Genomic DNA, 16,179 nt, shown 5'->3' with positions numbered 1-16,179 from the left:
AAATAGAAACCTATCTCCAATATGCTTTAATTAAAAAATGTCTACAGTTTTTATAAGAAACCTGACTGTATGCAATGAAATTCCCCCTTCATTTACTTGCTCTGACTGCTGTGGATAGGAAACTTCAGACAGTCCCTAACTGCTCTGCAGGGAAAGGATTATGCTTTCAAACTACAGGGGGGAGCCCCCCCCCACCTTACTTCCCAGAACTTGAGCAGCTTTGTTTGTTTCCCTGTAGAGCAGCTGGCGACCACAGCAGTCAGAGCAAGTAAATAAAGGGGGCATTTCACTGCATACAGTCAGGTTTCTTATAAAAATGGTACAGATTTATTATTGGGGATAGGTTTCTTTTTCAGTTAATAAAGTAAAAATGGGATTTTATTTTTGCCTTTACATCCTCTGTTTCCAACTTAAGCTGCAGGGACAAAGATCATGGAACCAGATTTGAACAGATAAACTGGGATTCTATTTGAAGATTATTTTGCTGCAGCCACTGGTTCTGGAGAGTTGTATTAAACGATACAAACACTATAAAATCCACATTAGATTACATGATAACAGAGGATCCAGTGCAGTCTGCATATTCTGATTATTAATCAGTCTTGCTGTATCGGCTTCTGGCAGATCTTATTTGACTTGTGCTGTTTTTTTCCCCCTAAGCAGCCCAGACCACACTGAGCATGTGCACAGTCTTGGTCTTGCAAAGATGTTTAACAAAGTTACAAGATGGTGACCCTGTGGCCACATTTTGAAAGCATAAATCATTTGTTTAATTAGGCTTGTGGCACAGTAAGTTCATGTTTATGTTTAGTATACAAAATACAGCATTTCTAGCATTATTCTATTTTAGACTTACCTGTTTGCTGCTCACAGAAGAAGTCATTTTATGCTGGAGTGTTAATAGCATGCCCCCAGATTGTACTGTAGAGATTGTTATGGATATTCTATTTGTCTGTTTGCTCTCACTTTATTGTGTTAATGTTCTTCAAAAGACAGTCAGTAGTTGTTAATTTACGGACTTGCACCACAATCTTTTTTTATTTGACCAGAGAATTCCCACAATCATTGCTCCCTTGCAATTCTGTATCTGTGGTTGTTCATAGTTCACACTCTTAGAATCACATGAGGAGACATTTTATTGCCACTAAGACTGATAAAACCTGACATGAAGGAAAGTTAGGCTCTAAGTAGTTTGTACCAAAACCCAAGTATGGGATGAACAAGGATATCATTTCTGGCCAAGGTAGCCAATTTGACCTTGGCATTTCCAGAGTGGGGTTCATAGTTTAGTATAGGTACCTACACTGTATTCTCTGTCTCAGTAAAATAAATAGGGCTTGTGTTTGAAAGGTTTTACAGTGGACACCAATGGGTAAAATGCTCCTGCTGTGTAAAAAGGAATGAACACAGACAGAGTTGTCTTTCCAGTCCCCTTTCCTCCATCTTGTTTCTTGTCCTGAAGTTTAAGCAGGGTTTTGAAACTTTGTTTTGACTTTGTCAAAAATGTAATGTATAAAAAGGCTGGAGTGACTGGATGTCTAACATAATAGCCAGAACACTACTTCCTGCTTTTCAGATCTCTTGGTTTACACTGACTGATTACCAGTCAGTAACCAATCAAAGACTTGAGGGGGCCTCATGGGTCATATCTGTTGCTTTTGAATCTGAGCTGAATGCTGAGGATCAATTATAAACTCACTGAACAGTTATGTCCCATGTGCCCCCCCTTCAAGTCACTGACCAGCTCAGTTATAGAGCTGAAAAGCAGGAAGTTGTGTTCTGGCTATTATGTTAGACATCCAGTGACTCCAGCCTTTATACATTACATTTAACTATATTAGAAACATTTTTTATTTTGCACAGCCTATTTACACATTGAACTGTTCCTTTAAGAGCAGAAAAAGTTAAAGCATGTTAGGTCAGTTTATATACATATCCTTAAGGTGGCCATACACACAGAGCCGCTCATTTGCCGAAATCACCAAACTAGCGTATCTCTCCCCAATATGCCCACGTTGAGGTGGGCAACATCGGGCTGATCCGATCGTGGGCCCAACAATCGGATCATAATGCTGCGCACAATACGGGTGCTCGTACCTATGAACAGATGAGCCGTGATCCAATGGGATTTTTAAGCCTGCCCGATCGACATTGGGCCGACTTTCGGCCAGATAACGATCGGGGGAAGCCTGTTGGAGGGCCCCACACACAGGCCAATAAACTGCCAACTCGGTCTGTCAGCTTTTATCAGCCCCTTTTATGGCCACCTTTAGTAAGAACACCAGCTTGTTTGATAGAAGCATGCACAGTCCTCAATACTGGTACTGTTGTCACAGGTGTGTGTGCAAAAAGTTTAAATCTTTTTTTTTTTTTCAAAATGCTTCCATTAACAGCACTGCTCCTGCACTGAAATCAGTTTTGAAAAGAAGCAAACAGATTTGTCTATATTTAAGTTTGAAATTTGACATAAGGCTAGACATGTTCTTAGTTTCACAGGTGGCCTCAGCCATGGGACATGTGCTCTGATAACTTCAGCACTCTTCACTGTCGTACTGCAAGTAATCTCACCCCTCCCTTTCCTCCCTTAGTATCAGGACAATGGGAAAAGTAACACGATAAAAGCTCCCCGACACCTGCAGTGCTAAATATGCTTCCACCTAGTGGTAGATCTAACAGAAATTAATAGTAAAACATCCAAGCCTCTCCACAACTCCTCCAGATAGATTGAGTAGGAAAAACAGGGTTTTCTTCTCCTTTAAGACCCAGCAAGCTATAGCTCCACAAACTGCTCAATGATTTAATATGATTATACAATGGATGGAGGCTTTTGTTAAAGGAACAGTAACACCAAAAAAAAAAAGTGTTTTAAAGGAATGACAACATAATGTACTGTTACTCTGCACTGTTAAGACTGGAGTGATTGCTTCAAAACCCCAACTATAGATTATATAAACATGCTTCAGTGTAGCTATGTGGGCAGCCATTCAAGCACAGGATACACAGTAGATAAAAGTTCTAAAGAATACCATTGCATACAACAGAGTTTAGCCTTTATCTGCTGTTATATGCAGAGTCTTCTATTTCAGCTTTGAATGGCTGCCTCCATGACTACACAGCAGCTTGTATATATAAACAATAGTAGAGTTTCTGAATCAAACACCAGTTTTAACAGTGCAGGGCAACAGTACATTATAGTTTCAAGACTTTCATTTTTTGGTGTTACTGTTCCTATAAATCGGTGTCTAATAGGATTATCAAAGGGACTGATACAAGTTTTTAATCAAGCCCCTTAGGCCAAACCTAAAAGCCAGCATCTTTATAGTACATTTATCACCAAAGTAATCTAATAAAAATCTCTAAATCTGCGAATGAACAAAGTACCTGTAAAATGGAGCCAGGAAGTGCTGTCGTTGTAACCGGAAGTGACATTACCGGCAGTAGGCGTGATCAGGGAAAAAAAAGGAGTAACACAGGAAGTGATGTCATTGTAAACCGGACGTGGCATCTGAAGTAGGCGTGAAAAAAGGAGTAAATCGCTATTGAGAATACCCGCGGCCCGACCCGCAAAACCACTGACCCACGTCTTTACCCGTACCCGGAAATTCTACCCGCAAGGTACCACAGGTTTTTGTGGGTAGCTCGCAAGTACCCGACATGCTGCAGCACTCTACCATCCGGTTTTCACCCGAAAAGTTCGGGGTATTGCACGAAACCCAGTGCACATCAAAAAGTCATTGGGACTTCTCCCACTGACTTATATGCAACCTCGACAGGTCAGAGATGCTGGATTTTCAAATTCAGACTTTTCCATCCTAAGGGTTTAATAAATTCAGAAAAATTCGTGAATTTTTAAGTCAAATTAAAAAAAAAAAGTTTAGTAAATAACCCCCTTTATGTAAATGTGTCATGAAGAGTAATTTTCTAAGAATGTACCATTTAAAATTTTAAAGACTATCCCTCTAGCTCATAAGTGCCTCCAGGCTCACCTGTAAATCTAAAATAAAAACAAGCAACCAAGTAAGTGTATTTACATAGGAACGCAAGTAGGTTATATGTTTATTTACAAGTTCAGAATAAATGTACAGTTTTACATGGGTTACTTGGGGAAAACACAACCCGTTTGTGCAGAAACAAAACAAGTCAGTGTAAACTGTTGACCATTAGCTGTTAGTCTTAATCCCATCCAGCAAAAAAAATAGAAAACATCCATAGAAGTATAGCCGCACTTATGCAATGCACTTCTTCTGTCAGTCTAAAACCAAATATAAAAGATTTAACTCCAGCAGCTCATCCTCGTTATTATGCCAAAATGCACTTTGTTTCCATATCAATATAGTACATATTTCCCTTTTTTTTTTTTTTTTAAATATCATCTGATGCCAGACAATTTAACAGTAAGTGATGATGGAGCAAAAGTCTGAGGTGAACTGCTTTAAGAAATAAAAATAGAAGATTTTGTTTTGCAAGTAACCCACGTTTAGTACATTTCATTTCAACACGAATGCTCTCGGGTGTCCAAAGGGGAAAAGCACCAGCTGGGGCTAAGGAAGGCGGCGACAGCACAATAGCCGGTCAACAATGTAAATGTAAAGATTCTAGTTAACAGGAAGATCACTCAAAACACTTCATATATATTTTCCTCCTGATCAGAGTGTTCATAAAACTAGGGCCAGGGTCAACAGTCACGCCAGCTCTGTTCTACAATGGCGGAAACCCTCTTTTCGTATTCCCGTTTGTTTTCCTGGTACAGCTGAGCCGCCTGGCTGTTTGCAGGGCTGTTCGGATTTGGTTCATCCAGCAACGACTAAACACAGAAGCACGGAAATGAACATGTGTAAATTGGGAATTTGAATTATGTACGCTTTCATCGGCAAATAAGCATGCACCTACCTGTATGGAAGTTAAAATGGAGGACACGTCATAAGTAGGGCTCCAACGATTTTGAAGAATGTCCAAACATATACTACCATCGGCATATACTAAAGAAAAGGAACGGAAAATAAGTAAAGGGGTTGTTTACCTTTAAATTAAAGGAAAACTATACCCCCAAAATGAATACTTAAGCAACAGATAGTTTATATCATATTAAGATACATATTAAAGAATCCTACACCAAACTGGTCTATACTGTATATTTAAGTAAATATTGTCCTTTTACATCTCTTGCCTTGAACCACCATTTTGTGATGTCTGTGTGCTGCCTCAGAGATCACCTGACCAGAAATACTACAACTCTAACAGGAAGAAGTGTTGAAGCAAAAGACACAACTCTGTCTGTTAATTGGCTCATGTGACCTAAAAAGTATAGTTTGTTTGGTTTGTTTGTGTGCACAGTGAATCATATGATTACCCAATGGCACATACTACTAGAAAACTATATTATGAAAATGGTTTGTTTACATGAAGCAGGGTTTTACATATAAGAGCTGTTTTATGCAACATATTTTTGTAGAGACCTACATTGTTTGGGGGGGTCTAGTTTTCCTTTAACTTTTAGTATGATGTAGAGAATGATATTCTGAGACAATTTGCAATTGGTTTTCATTTTTGGTTTTTAAGTTATTTAGCTCTTCAGTTTGCAATTTTGACAAGCTGGACACTATGGTCCAAGTTACCCTAACAACCATACAATGATTTAAATAAGAGACTGGAATATGGATAGGAAAGGGCCTGAATAGAAAGTGGAGTAATAAAAAGTAACAATACATTAGTAGCTTACGGAGCATTTGCTTTTTAGAGTCAGAAGATTTAGAACCTATAAATAATAAATACCAATTGAAAAGTTGCTTAGAATTGGCCATTCTATAACATACTAAATGGTGGCCCACCCCTTTAAGTCTTTGGAGGATGAGTGTCATGGTCGTAGAGATCAAATCTGTCAGTATGGATTTTTGGTGCATCAACAGTGCAGATCTGTCCACTGAAGTATGCTATGAAAATGTATATGTATAGGTATGGGACCTGTTATCCAGAATGCTCAGGACCTGGGGCTTTCCAGATAATGGATCTCTCCGTAATTTGGATCTCCATACCTTAAAGTGGACCTGTCACCCAGACACAAAAATCTGTATAATAAAAGTCCTTTTCAAATTAAACATGAAATCCAATTTCTATTTTTTATCAAAGCATTCATAGCTGTTGTAAACTCATTTTAAAATCTTAGCTGTCAATCAAATATTGTCTGCCACTCCTCTATGCCCGTGGCATAGAGGCAGGGCAGACAATTACTTTCACTTTCCATTCAGCACTTCTTAGATGTCACTGCTCTCCCCACATTCACTGTTCTCTTTACCATTTAATTGTGTAACCAGGACATGGGAATGGACTTCAGGTCCCCCATTTTGGTGCACAAACAAGATTCTGAGATGATACAAGGCTTGTCTTAATAACAGTGTCCACAAAATGGCTCCTGCCTGTTTGCTATAATTTTGAAATCCCAGACTGAAGTAAGCAAGATTCAAATAATTTATATTGTGTAATTAAAGTTCATTTTGCTTGACTAATGTGATAAAATAGGATTTTGAATCATTTTTTTGGGTGACGGGTCCCCTTTAAAGGGGTTGTTCGCCTTTAAATTAACCTTTATTATGATGCAGAGAGTGATATTCTAGGACCATTTGCAATTGGTTTTCATTTTTTATTGTTTGTGGTTTTCGAGTTATTTAGCTTTTTATTCAGCAGCTCTCCAGTTTGCAATTTCAGCCATCTGGTTGCTGGGGTCCAAATTACCCTAGCAACCATGCACTGATTTGAATAAGATGCTGGAATATGAATAGGAGAGGCCTGAATAGAAAGATGACAATACAATACATTTACATAGCAATAACAATACATTTGTAGCCTTACAGAGCAATTGTTTTTAGATGGGGTCAGTGACCCCCATTTGAAAGCTGGAAAGAATCAGAAGAAAAAGGAAAACAATTTAAAAACTATAAAAGATAAATAATGAAGACCAATTGAAAATGTGTACTAAAAGTTAACTGAAAGGTAAACTACCCCTTTAAGTCTACTGGAAAATTATGTAAATGCCAAATAAACTCAATAGGCTGGTTTTGCCTCAAATAAGGATTCATTATATCTTAGTACAAGGTACTGTTTAATTATCGCAGAGAAAAATTAATCATTTTTAAAAACGTATTATTTGGATATAATGCAATCTATGGGAGACGGCCTTCCCGTAAATCTGAGCTTTCTGGATAATGGTTTCCGGATCACAGATCCCATACCTGTACTAGCTATCCAATGTAGAGCTTTAAGAAAAAAAAAAAAATCTTTAAAAATCCATGTTGTACCCTTTTAACAATGAATTTTATCTGCAGCACAGAATGAACAGGTGTGTATGTGTATACAAACTTCTCAAATATGATTTATGGATGAAAAATTGTTTTAAGCATTTACAAAAAATTATCTATCCCCTTTAAAATGAACAGCAACTTTTTAAGAGAAAAGTATATAGATAAGGTAATCATTTTGGTCAAATACATTGTTAAATAAAAAAAAACCAAAAAAAAAAACCAGTCATGTTCTTCCTGTCCATAGAATGTTAGAGAAGCTCAGTATACACAATCCTTTAGTACTGGATGGACTAAAAACATTAACACCTCCCACATTAATGCTGTCATTGGACTCATTGGATTTAAATAAACGGTATTGTATATTATACATTTTAAAATACAACCTACCCTCAAATATTCAGCACAAATGTCAGACTTACCATTTGGATGAAACATTTTGGACACAAATCTAACTGTAGGTGGTTTATTGGGGTATTCTTCTGTAAATTCTATTGTTAGTTTAAAAGTACCTAAGAAGGAAAAAAAAACATGTAAATTTCAATACGTATACAACAAATGTCACCAGAATACCCTTCAATGTATTCTACACAAACCAAATAAACTGTAGCCTTTAGTGAAAAGAATATAGTGACCTATAGTCTATTTTTTTAAAATTAGAAATAAGAAAATAAATTATAATACGGTTATCCTCTACTGCCCCTCTCTCAAGTCAGTAGTGTTAACGGGGGCCTGTCATCCAGACACAAATCTGTATAATAAGTCATTTTCAAATTAAACATGAAATCTAATTTCTAGTTTTTTATTAAAACATTCATACCTGTTGTAAGCTCATTTAAAAATATCACCTGTCAATCAAATATTGCCTGTCCCTCCTCTATGCATTGGGCATAGAGGCGGGGCAGACAATTGCTTTCAATTTCCATTCAGCACTTCCTAGATGTCACTGGTCTCCCCACATTCCCCCAGTTCTCTTTACCATTTGTGTAGCCAGGGCATGGGGATAGACATCGGGTCCCCCATTCTGGTGCACAAACAAGGTTCTGAGCTGATGCAAGACTTGTCTTAATAACAGTGTCCACAAAATGGCTGCTGCCTGCTTGCTATAATTATGAATTCCCAGACTGAAGGAAACAAGATTCAAATAATTTATATTGTGTAATTAAAGTTAATTTTGCTTGACTAATCTGATAGAATAGGATTTTGAATATTATTTTTGGGGGTGATGGGTCCCCTTGAAGGGGAATGGTAACACTAAAAAAAAAAAGAAAAAAAAGAAAGTGTTTTAAAGTAATGAAAACAATGTACGTTTGTGCTGCACTGATAAAACTGGTGTATTCGCTTGAGTTTATATAAACAAGCTGCTCTGTAGCCATGGGGGCAGCCATTTAAAGCTGAAAAGGAGTAAAGGCACAGCAGATAACAGATAATCTCAGTAGTATACAATGGTTTTATCTGCTGTGTATCCTGTGCTTGAATGGCTGTCCACATGGCTACACAGCAGCTTGTTTATATAAACTATAGTTGTGTTTCTGAAGCAAACACACTGGTTTCACCAGTGCAGGGCACCTTTACATTATACTGCCATTCCTTTAAAACACATTTATTTTTTGGGATTACTGTTCCTTTAAGGTGGCTATACAAACCAGTGCATGGCCATATCTACCACAAAACTTTAATGCTGTGCAACAGTCTGCTATGCAATCTGTGTTCATAATGATAAGGTCATTTAATTTGAACTTAAGGGCTAGTCCACACGGGGAGATAGCCCTGCGTTTGCGGTCGCGGCGACAAAGCGCCGCGCCAGTCGCCGCGACCGGCGCAGGCGACAGTTTTGTATGGGCGCCTATGTAAAACCGCCTGTGCTAACCACACGAGGCGATGCGCTTTTCAACAGTCGCCTGAAAAAGCCTGGCGAGGCATTTTCAGGCGACTGTTGAAAAGCGCATCGCCTCGTGTGGTTAGCACAGGCGTTTTTACATAGGCGCCCATACAAAACTGTCGCCTGCGCCGGTCGCGGCGACTGGCGCGGCGCTTTGTCGCCGCGACCGCAAACGCAAGGCTATCTCCCCGTGTGGAATAGCCCTAAAGAGGAGGAATCATTTTCGTCATATTAGACTATTAGCCTAATTAGAACTCCTGGCAGATGTTGCAGTTTCTCGGCCTACATATAAACACAGGGAGAAAAAACAGGAGACCCGATCACCTCTGCTCTATGATTTTACTGTACCTACAAGAATGGCCTTGATTTGAGTGCAAACACAAGTTGAGGATTTTGGCATAAAAATGCATTCCTACATGTTACTATGCCAAAATCCACTCCATGAGTCTGCAACAAGGCCAACAGTATGAGGCAGATTTATCAAGAGTCTAAGTGAAAATTCGAATTCTCTAAATATTTTTGGGTCAAAACTCGAATTGTGAACTATACAAACTCGATTCGTTTTAATTTGAATTTTGGGACTGCTCATACTCTGGCCCTTTAAGAACTCAAATTTGACTATTTGCCACGTAAAACCTGCCGAATTACTGTATAATGGGAGAGTTCCAGGGATTTGGTTATTTTTGCAGCCTTCTTGACATCTAATTTTTTAAATTCAATTCGAGTTTTCGGGTCGATTTTCAATTCGTATGAGCTGAGAAAATTTGATTTTATCAATCAAATTCGATTGGTCGAATTTCAAGTTTATGGGAGTTTAAAAAATCAAAATTCGAACCTTGATTAATTTGCCTCCCCATTATTTGGATGCAGTAACATCAGCAAAGCAGAGTGGATGGGCTGTTTCCCGCCCTGTGTTTAAGAATATATTATGTCTGGTGTTAGGCTAACAGCATGGTCTCACTTTTGATAAATATTTTTGCAAAAAGATACTGCGTCACAGGTAGTGCAACCATGTGATGCCTTGATTTAAAAAGATAATGCCCATTACACATATCAGTTCAGAACTGTGCAACTCACAGTCTACGGTCCCTACCTTACATACTATTGTGGATTGCATAAGGAGCCCAATTAAGCTCCTAATATGCTTTTAAGGAAAATTCAACCAGTAATAAAAAAAAAAAACCCTTCCCACTACCCTGAGTAGACCCCCCCTCCCTCCAGCCTACCTGCCCCCCCCGGGCAATTTTTTTTTTTTATTAAGGGTTGAATTCTCCTTTAAGTGTTGGTGGGAAACCATGAAGTCACAGACAGAACATACAAACCCGAAGCAGATAGTTCCCTGCTCTGAAGTGTAGCCAAGGCCCCAGCACTTCCCCCTTTAGAATCTAATGATAGGACTACACAACGTTTTCTGTGCGATCCGATGCAATGTGCAAAAACGCAGGCGTCAAATCGGATGTGACAGAAATAAGGTAAGTGAATGCATTGTTGGATGGTGTCACAGCGTTGCGTCTGAATCCGACAGTAGTCTCGTGTCAGACGCAACGCTGCGACACCATCCGACAATGCATTTACTTACCTTATGTCCGTCGCATTCGATTTGACGCCTGCGTTTTTGCGCAACGTGTCGGATCGCACAGAAAACGCCCGTGTAGTCCTACCCTATATCACCTATTATACAAAAAGACAGTCCCTGGAGCTATGAAAATGATTATCATGCAAAATAAACTGAAAATGATGTTATACTCACCATCTTCAAATGGGGTTCCCTCAGGTCTGTGGGGAAGAAAAAGAAAATCATATTTAGAGCATAATTATAAATGCAAACATACATGAGCTCTCTGGCTTGACCAATGGCCACAGTAAGAACAGTTTAATTATTTCAGTTCTGTGTATTTTAAAAGTGCTTGCAAAGGGCCATTAAGAATAATGCGAGTGCTAGAAAAAAGGAAACTAAAGTGTTACTTTATGAAAAATGAGAACCTAGCCTGGTTAGGACGAGACAAGCTAAAAGGAGCCAAAAGGGACATTACGTGCAAGACATTACGTGTAAAGTCTAATGAAATCAGAAGGTATTTACTTATACCATATACATAGCACTGCCTTTAAAGGGGCTGTTGCCTTCCAAACACTTTTTTTCAGTTTAGTTATTTTCAGATTGTTCCCCAGAAATAAGACTTTTTCAATGACTTTCCATTATTATTGTTGTTTTTACTGTTTTTCCAAAATCTAAGTTTAAAAGTTGAATGTTCGGGTCTCTGGTGTTTGAGTCTGGCAGCTCAGTAATTAAGGTGCAGACTCTAAACTGTTACAATTTTGCAACATTTAGTTGATACATTTCTCAGCAGCATCTCTGGAATATTAGCAACTATTGTATCAATTCTAACAGCTGCCTGTAATGAAACCCAGAGATTCTGCTCAGCAGGGACAAAGATAAGAAATGTATCAACTAAATCTATCAATTTAGAACAGTTTACAGGGTCGACGACCCCCTCCCATAGCTGCTTTAGAAGGTGAAAAATGACACTTTACACTTCAATATTAGAAAAACAGTGACACACAGAAAATAGAAAGTAATGAAAAAAAGAGATTATTTCTAGTGATCTATCTGAAAACAACTAGTTGTTTGAAGGTGAACAACCCCTTTAAAGGAATAGTTCAGTGTAAAAATAAAAACTAGGTAAATAGATATGCTGTGCAAAAATAAAACATGTTTCTAATATAGTTAGTTAGCCAAAAATGTAATGTATAAAGGCTAGAATGACTGGGTGTCTAACATAATAGCCAGAACACTACTTACTACTCTAACTATGAGTTCACAAGCAACTTTAAGGGAGGGCCACATGGGACATAACTGTTCAGTGATTTTTCAATTGATCCTCAGCATTCAGCTCAGAATCAAAAGCAAACAGTTATGACCCATGTGGCCCCCCTCAAGTCACTGATTGGTTAGTGCCTGGTAACCAATCAGTGGAAACCAAGAGAGCTGCAAAGCAGGAAGGAAGTAGTGTTCTGGTTATTATATTAGACATCCAGTCAATCCAGCCTTTATACATTACATTTTTGCCTAACTAATTTTTTATTTATCTATTTATCCAGATTCTATTCTGAACAATTCCTTTAATACCAATAATTAGAGTTTAAGTCTCAGATGAGGCATTATGGGCAGACATGCAAAGCACTCCTTTATGTGGCCAACTATGCATCCAGAACCGCTGGTTTTATAGAACAGAGAGAGCCTTAGGACTTGTGGAGTAGCGAAGCAGAGAACCTAACCTGATTAGGGTGAGATGGGCTAAAACATAAGAATTGTTGTTAGGTTAATATATGGGTAAAACAGATAACCACACATTGGTACGTCCAGGACAGAACACAGGGGTGGGAGTTAACCAGGTTATTATACAGTGGTACTGCTTTTCAGGATGTCTTGGTGAAAACAATATTCAGCAGATAAGTATTACAGTTACTCTGCATTATGGCTATGACCGTAACCAAATCTAAAAGGGTGGTTCACCTTTAAGTAGGTTATAGAATGGCTAATTCTGATCAACTTTTCAATTGACCTTCATTTTGTTAAAAATAGTTTTTGAATTATTTGCCTTCTTCTGCGGACTCTTTCCAGCTTTCAAATCCACACATAACAGAAGCTCTAAAGTATAAATCTGGCACCGGATACACAGCTAATACATTTTTTAGTTTACAATGAGATTCTTCAAAGTTTATCTGTCATCTACTGTGTATCCTGTGCTTGAATGGTTGCCCCCATGGCTACACGGATTTATGTTTATATAAACTATAGTTATGTTTCTGGAGCAAATACATAATTTTTACGAGTGAAGGGCAACACTACATTATATTGTCATTTCATTAAAAACACTTCATTTTTTGGTGTTCCCGATCCTTTTATTTAAAGGCGAACAACCCCTTTAAGGGAGACAAAAAAGAAATATTAACACAGGACTTTCCTAATGTACAATCTCTGGGACTCAAATGTCAGAATCTTATGCATCCATCACAGATAGACAATGTAGTCTGGGGCACCATGAGACTGGCCTCATTCTAAATGACATAGCACTAGATGTGAATGCTTGCTGGTGCACAAAACGTGAATCCACTGACTTCTATTAACGTTGCAATGCATATTCAAGCAGCACAATAAGGTGAGTTTCCACTCACACCATTATTGAGCCAAACCACATGTTTGAGCAATGGAGCAAGCGGAAACACACCTTATTAAAATATGCACAGTGACTTGATGTCCTGCGGCCTTGCAAATACTTTTCAGATAATTTTCAAATGTGATCAGTCAGAACAACTGCAGTTGCATATAAAAATCACATTTAAAACCAAGGCCTAAGTGTCCCGAGTCACAAGAATTTGCTCCTAGGATATCTTGCTGGATCATGCCAGAGTAAGATCACAATCTAAAGAACAAGTTACCCTGCCAATATTACCTCACAAAATTAGTAGCACAAAAATCTAGGATAAGTAGAGTGTTGGCCTACGGCAGGGCCTGGCAACCTTTTATAGACTGAGAGCACCACAGAAACACAAATAATGCAGTGTCTTAGGGCAGGACTCCACTGACGTTTTGGGCAGCGCGTCGGATCGCAGCGGAATCGTCTGTGGAGTCCTGCCCTTAAAGATAAAAAAAAAGTCCTCGAGGGCTGCTAAGTCAATTCTACCAGCTGGCCCTATTTCACCTTTTAGTCTGTAGCAGCCGTTAAAATAACACAGTATTGCAGCTGGATCAATTTCTTCTTTGCTCTATGGACTAGACCGCTCAAAAGCGAGTGCCTGCTTTTGGGGGCAACACCAAATAGGGTTAAAAGCAACTGGCTAGGGATTACTACTCAATGGGAAAAATAGATGTGTGAAGTCTTTTGTTACACACAGTTTCTCATTTCCACCCTCCAAACTTTCGATCACACATATGAATAGAAGTGACGTTTCATTGTTCCTGGCAGGTGGCATCCATTAATATCAATGACAGAAGGCATGGGGGGTGTATCAGGTGTATCTCCGCTCAATGAAACACAAACACTACTAGGTTTAAAACCTCTGCATAGCTTCAGCAGCTGAATCCTTAGTGGAGGCATTAAATATTTGTCAAAAACAAATATATACAAAATTTCATTTATTTGTACATCTTGCGATTACTGGGCCTTTTAGTATTTTTGTATACTGGAGATCAGAAATGTACTGTGTACAAAGTGCCTCCACCAGCGCTTTTTATTCTTCTCCCTTACACTTACAGTCCATTTGATAAAAGGCATAATCTTGACACCTATTTCTACTGTAATCAGGAATTGCCTTTCACTAAACAGGTACTCTTAGGTCCTTCCAAAATAATTCTGCTAATAACAATGTAGAATGCATATATGTATATTGTACCCTAAATGGATAAATTCAAATGGATCTGAGCTGAATCAATATTCAGCTCAGATCCATTTGAATTTATCCATTTAGGGTACAATATACATATATGCATTCTTAGATGCTCTGTTATAATTAGGGTTGCCACCTTTCCTGGGGAAAAATACCAGCCTACCTATATAATTAACTTTTTTCCCTATTAATAATGGGATCAACCATCATTTTTACCGGCCAAGCCAGTAAAATAACGGCCAGGTGGCAACCCTAGTTATAATGTTCCAGATTCCCCAGCGTAACGTAAATATGCTGCATACAGAACAGTTTTTAGGAGGAAGAGCTATACGGGGATCACAGAAGAGAAACGTACCCAAATATTACTGCATTCCACACCATGATATTGTTCTCCGATGGTGCTCCGCTCACCCCGGCAGGAGGATCTTCTTGGAGCCTGTGGACCATCAAAAAATATATATGTTAGTCCAGCGACTGTCTTTCATTTGAAGCCCTTCCTTGGAGGTCTAACCCTTGGTCAGGGCCTAACTTATTTCATGTGAAGGTATCAGTTCACTTCTAGGAATATCTAGGACAGCAACTAAATGTTTATCTCATATCTCCCCGACCTTCAAGCTGGACTGTAGAGTGTATTCATTAGAGCAAACAGCCATTCTCACCCTCCTACTAAGGATCCCACTGTTACAATCTCCCTGGGAATAACTAGTCAGGCCTGGTTGTTACACAAGCGCCTCTTCCCTGTATCCTACTTTCCTACACACGTCACCCACCCTGGAAGCGACCCTAGCACTTATTTTTCCACGCTGTGGCCTTCCTGCTGTACAACTACAACTCCCGACACCCACGCTGACGAGCCCAACGGGGACGCTAAATTTGCTTTGACCAATACCTGTTGGGCCGAAAAACCAACACAGCCTGCGATAGGCAACTTATATTTTCCCTTCCAGTTACCTCTTAAAGTCTCTCATCAGACGCCTTCTAGCAGGGGTTGACATTTGTCACCGGAAATAGATTGAATTGAAACACTAAGTAGTGCTCGGCCTAAGCGCTGTCGATTGTAGGCGATATTACTGGCGCGTGAAACGTCAGATCGGCTCTAACAATATAAAAAGAAGAACAATCTTGGAAGGCCGGCAGCAGAATCCGGCTGTGCACTTCCGGGAGCTCCCGACCCTGGCGGAAGGATATGTAATCGCAAAGCCAAAGAAAGAAAAACAAGTCCTTTTCCTCAGACTTACAAAAGTCGCTGCTTTATGGGTGGGGGTAAAGATTTAAAAACTCAACTTTCAATCTACCACCGCTGGTATATGAAATATTGTTAAAGTAAGGCGAATATAGTCTTCATTGCATGCAAGACACGAGCAATACAGAGAGCTGCGCTTGTAAAGATGAGATTATGAATGTACGACGTGGTTTAAACCCCCCTACAGCGAATTTGGTACAATCCCGGTTAGTGTTGTCATGTAACAGCTGCTCCAGCAAGATGACGTCGAAAAGGACACGCCTCTAATTTATGATTGACGAAAAGGTGATCGTCATAGAATTGTGTGTGTGTGAGAGGGGTAGGCTGCCGTAGGTATTGCGTAAGGCACGGCTTTCCCAACCTTTTATACCCCT

The 16,179-nt window shown here is 39.1% G+C and overlaps 1 protein-coding gene across 1 annotated transcript; it reads right to left on the bottom strand.

The window, feature by feature from the left end:
• Positions 1–4,022: 4,022 nt before the first annotated feature.
• Positions 4,023–16,007, bottom strand: LOC108700138 (ubiquitin-conjugating enzyme E2 A). Its single transcript, XM_018233041.2, has 6 exons — positions 15,514–16,007; positions 14,918–14,998; positions 10,925–10,950; positions 7,715–7,804; positions 4,891–4,979; positions 4,023–4,804 (listed from the first exon to the last, which is right to left on the bottom strand). The coding sequence occupies exons 1-6, from the start codon at positions 15,555–15,557 to the stop codon at positions 4,676–4,678; spliced, it is 459 nt and encodes a 152-aa protein (XP_018088530.1). The 5' UTR covers positions 15,558–16,007; the 3' UTR covers positions 4,023–4,675.
• Positions 16,008–16,179: the final 172 nt, after the last annotated feature.

Source organism: Xenopus laevis, chromosome 8S (assembly GCF_017654675.1).
Source record: "Xenopus laevis strain J_2021 chromosome 8S, Xenopus_laevis_v10.1, whole genome shotgun sequence".
NCBI classification, from domain to species: Eukaryota; Metazoa; Chordata; class Amphibia; order Anura; family Pipidae; genus Xenopus; species Xenopus laevis.
This window is presented reverse-complemented; position numbering and strand designations above follow the sequence as displayed.

Coding starts and splice junctions, on each gene's coding strand:
- LOC108700138 (XM_018233041.2), bottom strand. CDS start 15,557: ATGTCAACCCCTGCTAGAAGGCGTCTGATGAGAGACTTTAAGAG. Junction 14,999..15,513: donor CTGATGAGAGACTTTAAGAG/GTAACTGGAAGG, acceptor GATGGTCCACAG/GCTCCAAGAAGATCCTCCTG. Junction 7,805..10,924: donor GGGAACCCCATTTGAAGATG/GTGAGTATAACA, acceptor TTTCCTTCTTAG/GTACTTTTAAACTAACAATA.